This window comes from Pelecanus crispus, chromosome 5 (assembly GCF_030463565.1).
Source record: "Pelecanus crispus isolate bPelCri1 chromosome 5, bPelCri1.pri, whole genome shotgun sequence".
Lineage (NCBI taxonomy): Eukaryota > Metazoa > Chordata > Aves > Pelecaniformes > Pelecanidae > Pelecanus > Pelecanus crispus.
In genome coordinates this window covers 51,079,570-51,087,065 of record NC_134647.1, presented here as the reverse complement: position 1 = coordinate 51,087,065, position 7,496 = coordinate 51,079,570, and the positions used below count along the sequence as shown (strand labels likewise).

The window sequence follows — 7,496 nt, the reverse complement described above, 5'->3', positions numbered from 1 at the left end:
CTAATCCTGAGTCATACATAGTCCAGTCGCATGCTGCTGCATCAGTTGTGCACACCAACCTGCTATTGTTATGGAATATTTTGTGTTATTTTTTGAGCTTTCAGTTTAATGATTTCTATTGTAACTAACTGGGTAACTTAGATTATACACAAATTTTACAACTACTTCATGAAATCATTCTCTTTTGGGTCACTGACTGATTTCTCCAGCAAGTTAATACAAAAACAACACTGAGTGTTTCCATCTTTTCCCCATTGTCTCTATTGTGTCATGTTTCCTCCTGGCCTCATGACCATTAGCTTGTTGGGTTTTTTCCCCTCCCCTGCACACAATACAAGCATTTGGAGTTTACAGACCACAGCCACTTCTGCTACCTTTTAGCGCAGTCCCTCTTCCCCTCCGACCGCTCCCACGCACGATCTGCCATTTCACGAGGCACTTCAGCATTGGGGGGCACTCCTAAAACTGCCAAAAGTCACACTGCGAGTCCCTTGAACTGTGGCAGTTGCCTTTGTCACTAGAGCCTCTCATCTTACAATAGCAAAGGCAAAAGAAAGATTACCCTGAATTTAAGCTGCCTCCTGCTTCCCCCCCACCACTTTAAACTACCTGGGGAGATAAAACACAACCTTACTTGATTTCCTTCAGGATAAATACAATCTATTTGTTAACTAAGAATTTCATATTGCCATACCGAGAGCACTACAGCACTTTTCCTTTCTTAAACGAAAGCAAAGACAGAGTTATTAGGTTACAAGCAGTCCTACTGCAGCTAGATAGTAATTTTTAGGGCCTGTCACCATAACCTTTCTTGTGAACAAGCTGCTTTTTCAGCTGGCTTGCTACTTAAACTTTGTAAAACCTGTTCCTAGCTTCCACTGGTCTGTCACCACACTCACTGGGGTAGGCACTGCTGGGTGTTTTTTTTCCATCAGCTGGGGGCTCCTGGGGCTTAGCTCAGGTGCTCCACAGCAGAGCAAAAACCCCATCTCAAAAAGGGGCGGGGGGAAATGGGAGAAGAAAAGAAAAAAAAGCAGCCCTCCATGGTTCATGAAGCAGTCTGACAAGGTCTTACTTAACACTTGTTAAGTTCTGCTAACAGAAACTCATTTTCAAGATGCATGACTGCAGCACGAAGCACCTCCACATTTGGGCTGTGGGTGCTAAACCTGCAGGAGGCTCAGCAGGGACACGCCTTCCGTCCCTGTGCACAGCAAACAGCTGTCGCGGCCACAGCCAGAAGGCTGGTTCGAGCTGGTGCTCCTACTTGCGCTCAGTTTTGAAGCCCATTAGATGAGTCCAAAAAAAAAGAGTATATGGAAAGTGGAAAAACAGCAGAAAAACAGAGAAATGTTTCAACTGGCTCCTACTTTTCCAAAACACAGTTAATTCAGAGTAGGGCAAAGCCTGGGCAACACCTGCCAAGGAACTGAAAACACAGACAGGGAAAAATGGCACTTATCATGGCAGGCAGAACCACTGGCCATCCACCAGGTCTTGCGTATGTAAATAAATAGAAAATTGTGTATGGATACACACATGTGCATACAGGTGAAAGAACAGTCTGCTAGATTGAGGCTATGTCTGCTCTGAAATGGACACATTCATTTAATTAATTACATTTTTATTCTTGTTTCCCTGCTCCCTTGAAACTACCATCAAACCCCTTGTACCACTCACTTCCAGCATCAACTAAAAGAAAAAAAAAGCACACACAAAACCACCACACCCCACCCCCACCCCCCCCCAAAACCTTCAATGCTGTTGTCAAGACGTTTTTAATGAACTGCTACTGCTCTACTTAAGGAAATCAAAGTTAAAGAAAACTTGGCATCCCTGAGCATCCAAAGCAGCTCCGCCGATGGCATCACTTCCCAAGAGCACTGTTTTAGCCAGCTCTGTCCTGCGTGAGGTGACCAGGCTGACACGTCTGTGCAGCAGCTTTAGCTGGAGGTCACTGCCAGCCGCACCCAGCCTCGCACCCCTGCCCTCACCACATCTGCGGGGCTTGCTGTAAGGCCGGGGTAGCCCAGTGGCTCCAATATGAAGGGTGTGCAGGTGATGCAGAGTCCTTTTTTTTTCTTTTTATCATTTGAATGAGCTACATTAAGGTTAAAAAAGCAGGGGGACTCAAATCCCTTTTTTTTTAAAATCCATTATATATTTCCTGCATGGCCAATACAGCGATGCTCCTCAGCTCCCTGGGGAGGAGCGCAAATGGGCAACTGTGAGGCTGTGCCATAGACCACATCCCCACTCACGAGCCTGGCAGGACCCAAGCGCAGCAAGCAGCTCGGGGAGCTGGGATGGCACACTCGCCCCCAAGGTGTGAGTCCCTTCCCTCTCCAGCCCCCAGCACGAAGCGGGGAGTACCGTGAGGAGCACCAAGGTCATGTTCAGCTAAGATGTCCATGGAGAAAGTGCTTCAATAGGATCATGAAAGGTCAGAACAGGAAGTGTTGCAAAAACCAGGGCTTTTACTGACACAGGTAAATCACTCCCATGGCTGGGGGAAAGAGAGGCCTGTCTTGTAGACGCAGAGATGGGTCTTTCAGAGACCAAAAAGCACAGGAGGGTGGAAGAGAGAGGCAGTGGTGATGTATATGAACACAGTGTAACCATAACGAGCCTTTGCATGGAGAGACAGCTATTAGATCAGAGAAACAATACCAGGCTAAAGGTATTAACAATATAACAATATTAATATAACAATATTAACAAAATTAACAATAATAATAAACAATTAACAAGCGCTGGCTCATCCCTGCTGTTCTGCCAGCTTCAGATGCACATGGATGTCAGCGTGCCTACAGTGACACCTGACAACATGCTGGATGCTCACCAGTTCACAGGTGTCCCACTTCTGAAGGCCACACCAAGCTTCTTACCAACACCTCAGGGATTGCCACACTCAGCAGTGCTTCAAACAGGTCAGACTTGCCACTCGTAAAGCCAGACCTGAGGAGGAAGCGAGAGGGCTTGTCAGAGAGGAACGACCCAGGCTGCACGTGGTGGTCCACACAGACCTGCTCTCCATACTCACCATGTTGCATGGGCACCTGCTCCAGCCTGGACAGCAGAAGGAACACAGCTTCCAGGTGGTAGCTACAGAATAGGCACATTTACATGACCAGTGACTCCATGGTAGAGTGACACAGATGAAAAACTCCTGAGCTGGCCTTTCCCAGCCAGGGCTACTCCCACCCAATGAAGAATACACACAGCTGCTCATCTTGCACCAGGTTCTATGTATTATCAGACCGGCTGACAGGTAATAACATGTCTTCTTTAGCAGAAAGCACAACATTGATCAGTAATTATTAAAAACAAACAAAAATTTTAAAAAAACCCAGCCACATATACTCAACTGCACAGATCTAACAGCAGGTGAGTCTCTAGACTGCAAGTCCAGGAGGGCATCCTCCCACTGCAACAGCAGCCTGCAGGCTGAGGTCTGTGCCAGCTAACCTAAGCAGTGTAGTCCACCTGGCCTCTGAGAAACATTAAAAAAAAAACAAAACCAAAACAAACACTGTACTCTGCTGACATGTTAGCCAACAGCAAGTACATCAGAACTCATCCAAAAAAAAGACACGTTTTCTCCTCACATGAAAAAATATCAAGACAAGTTGCCTTTCCGTCCTGTAACGCGCAATTCTATCAAGGCTGTCAACAACAGTACAGTTGACAATGCTAATATTTCTGTAGGTTGTTCTGTTTTTATAAAGATAGTGTCAAGCAGTTCATAACCAAACTTCTAAAATTTAAAGTTCCTAGAAGTCCTACACTTGGTTTTAGGGCCTAATTAAACAGGCCTGCAAATAGGTTGTGAGGCTTTGTTTTCCTGAAGGAATAAATTGAGGCAGGGGGTGAAGCAGGACATGACACGGACTAACTCTGCCTGTGTTCCCTTCAGGCAGCGCAGAGACAAATAAAACCAGCAACCTTCACTTTCTCTGCTAGCTTCCAAGATTTTAGACATGCCAAGACATCAGTTCTGGATTGGGAGGCCTGTTTAGATGGGATGTATCAAGTTTTGAAATTTGTGGAGGGGAAGCCAGCAACAGTTTTCTATGGAAGTATGACGAAGGAGAAGACACTACAGAGGAGTGCTGCTCCAGTGCACTGAACATTTTTGGAAACCATCTTGATTCTGGGAGGGATCCCTTCGAAAACCAAAACCAAATAACCCAAATGCTTGCCTGCAGTTTCTCTCAGTGAACAGGGTTATAAAAGCCTACAAACCTACAAGGCGTAACAGTTACACAGCAGCCCAGTTACAGCTATCCAGAAAGGTATTAACACTTGTACACCTCTATATATTAATCTTTATAAATACAGTATTCTACACGAGAACCGTAGAAAGACGTCATTCAAGGTTGTTTTTTTACAAAAGCTTGTGAGGGCTTTTGTTTAGATCTCTGCCTTTTTTCTGCCAGTTTGGAACACTTGTTCTTTTTCCTCCTTCATCTCCCACCCAGTCCTACGCGGCTTGGTTAGTTGTCAGGTCCAACCACAGTGCTTTGCCATTTGAAGCAGTGGGAAGGAGACCACATGAAGAGCTGCTCTACAACTTTCAAGGGTGAAAAGCTAAAGTGTGAGGCAGGTTCAGCTGTCAACAGAGTCCCAGGGAAAGCAGGCAGTCATAACTCGTCCCTGGAGGACGGCGCATTGAGAGACGACTGGGAAGGCAGGGCATCCTTGTTCTGGGCGTCGCTATGGATCTTGCCCTGCTGCCGGGATTTCCAGGAGTGTGTTCTGTCCCAGTCCGTTGACACGGTCTCGTTGTCCCAGATTGTAGAGGTCTCTGTATCGCTGAGGTAGCCTGGCTGCCCTGTGTAGTGGGTGGGGTAAACAAGCAGGGGTTCTGCTGAAAAGGCTTTCAAGTCTCTGGACTCATAGTACTCCATGTACTTTGCTCTAAAGAAAAGAGGAAAATCATCAGTAACAGAGTGAACATTCATCAGTGCCACTGCTTGTAAGTGTGAGAAACAAGCCGATCCACCGAGCAAAAAGGTCCCAGGGAGTAGAGGTAGTTGCTGGGGTGGAGTCTGACTCTCTACAGCCAGAACCACGTGCCTTACAACCACACCACCTATACAACCAAAGCCTCCGTTACCACCGATAGCCAAGTGTCTCAGAACCAGCCCACAAGCCCTACACCAGGTAGGGACAATAACCCCTCTGCAGCAGGTCTGTCACCTCCATTGAGTTGTGTCAGGAGCTCTGCTGCAGACAACCAAAAAGCACAAGGAGTAGCCCTGTTCTCTGCCAGCCAGGCTACAGAAGTGAGACACATCAACATGATCTGGCTTAAGATCACTCAGCAAGATCCAGCTCATGTCAACCCGAGCAACGAAGGTATCCTACTTACACAGGGTGCTTGTTGTACATGACTGGCAGAAATTCATCTACAGGCAACATCTTGCTGAAAGGCTCAGCTCCGATGAGTTTCTGAGCCCCTTGGAAAGAGATTGCGTACCCCAGGGTCCAGTACGAGTAGTCAGCTTCCACCAGGTTCATGACATTGGGAACTGCTTTCTCAGGCTCCTGCACCTGCATCCTTTTCCGGCCAATGTAGCTTAAAGGGTGAAAATACCACGGAAATTAGAACCAAAGCGAATCTACAGCAATTAGGACCACAAGACTGTTCAATGTCAACCAGGGAAGGGCAAAGGGTCAATCCAAGAAGTAATCCCTGACCAGGCTCACAGATTTCTATCGTGCCCCACTCCCAGACATCCAAGTCTTAACCCAGTGGGTGGTATAGCGGTGGAAGACTTCATAAGGGAGCTAAGATGACATGGTCCAAGTCTCAGGATTGAGCTGTGTCAGTTTCCCTGTCACAGTAGCATCTCCAGACACTGTTGAGATCAACAAACGCTGCCCACAAAGGGCAGCAGTGGTACCCAATGAGCATTCCAGCATCAGCCTGCCCCAGAAGGCAGATCTGTCCTGATGGGAAGAGCCACTGAGAAGTCTCTGCCACCTTCCCCTGCACACCAGCATTAACTTGCATCTCTATCATGACACAGCAGGTGCTGCTGACCTCCCCTGTGTGCCCAGGAGTTCCCAGATGGCTGAGGGCCAGTTACGTACATAAGCTCCCAGTCTAGTTGGGCTTGTTCAATGTCATCCATCAGCTTCATGAGCTTCCTTTTAAACTGGTGTTCAAAGCGCACATCATCCTCAATAACAAGCGTCTTCTCCAGTTCCCTGTTCACCACCTGAAACAAGAGGGTTCAGAAGTGATCACAGTGGCACACATGGGCCACTCCCTGCACTTTGAAATTCCTGGGGTCATCCTGACCTGGCACTGCCTTCTAGACCATGCAGGTAGGTAGGCTGGAGAACCGCTCCCAGATTCAGAGCTCAGCTGGGAGAGACTGCAAGAGCCAGTGAGTACGGTCCCGAAAATACCTTCCAGCTGAGCATCTGCAACCTACAAAAACCCTCCATCTGGTGTTGCACCATCTAGAACCCATGAGCTACCACCTAGCATGACCACAGCAACCACCTCCTCAAAGGAACATGCAGCAGCCTTTGATGCCAAAGTTGCTGTTCAGAAAAACCTCTTTATTGGAAGAAAGTGTTCCTGAAGTCTGGGAAGGAGGACAGTCCAGCATATCCAAAATCTGGCCATGATGACTTAGAGAACACACATGCAACAGCATCCTGCATGTAGGTTCCCATGTTATCATCTGACTGTTAGCGATTTAGAAGTCTCAAGCCCAAAAGCATAGGCTTGACTTCTTAGCATGGAATTCACTCCTGCTGGCTCTAGGCTGTTTGGATCAATGCCCTGCCCTCCTGCGAGGTGCTGCAACTAACACCTCTGAAGGCAGAGGGCTGTCTGTATTTGTGTAATCACTGCCATTGCCCAGTCTTCTTTTAGTACCAAGTCTTTCTCCCTGCCTCCACCACACCTTACTTGAAATAATCCCTCCTGTTGATGTTGGGCTGTGTAACTCAGCATCTCTGACCAACACAGCCCAGATCCTCTCAAGTGTCACTCCCCAGGTGACCAGGGACAGATGGAAGCTACAGCTTTTACCACCCAGACAAGATCTCTTCTCTCCGGTAACAGAGGTCCCTACTGTTAAGAATACTTATGGTGTGCCAGCTCAAAAAAGCCAGTCAGCAGAGTTACTGGAAGTTGCTTCAGTCCAGATGCAGAACAAGGGAAAAAAAACCAGGAGTTTTTTTTAACACCATTTTAACTCTTCAAAACCTTCTTGCCTTTCTCCAAAGCAAAGTTGCTCCAAGCAAGCTATTGGATGGTTTGCAAAAACAGTCATGAAAATATTTTGATAAAAATCACTCAGAGCTGTTAGCAAATGGAAAGCAGAGACGAGAAAGCTGAACACTGTGTTCAAGAAAACCCCTGTGCATGATCCCCTATAAACCAAGGAAAAGTTCTATCCTACACTTCCAGAAACCTGCATTGTACTTGATGCTCTGCCCTAGAACTGGCTGTGTGCCTTTCTATTGCGCCC

At 47.1% G+C, this 7,496-nt stretch overlaps 1 protein-coding gene across 1 annotated transcript in view; it reads right to left on the bottom strand.

Annotated features, from left to right (window-relative positions):
- Positions 1-4,643: 4,643 nt before the first annotated feature.
- The window catches only part of COLGALT2 (collagen beta(1-O)galactosyltransferase 2), a 61,408-nt gene continuing 58,555 nt past the window's right edge, over positions 4,644-7,496 (bottom strand). The window contains exons 10-12 of the mRNA XM_075710608.1: positions 6,100-6,227; positions 5,375-5,581; positions 4,644-4,920 (exon numbers count right to left, since the gene is read on the bottom strand). Coding sequence (XP_075566723.1) covers positions 4,644-4,920; positions 5,375-5,581; positions 6,100-6,227 — 612 coding nt within the window. The remainder of the gene's footprint in view (positions 4,921-5,374; positions 5,582-6,099; positions 6,228-7,496) is intronic.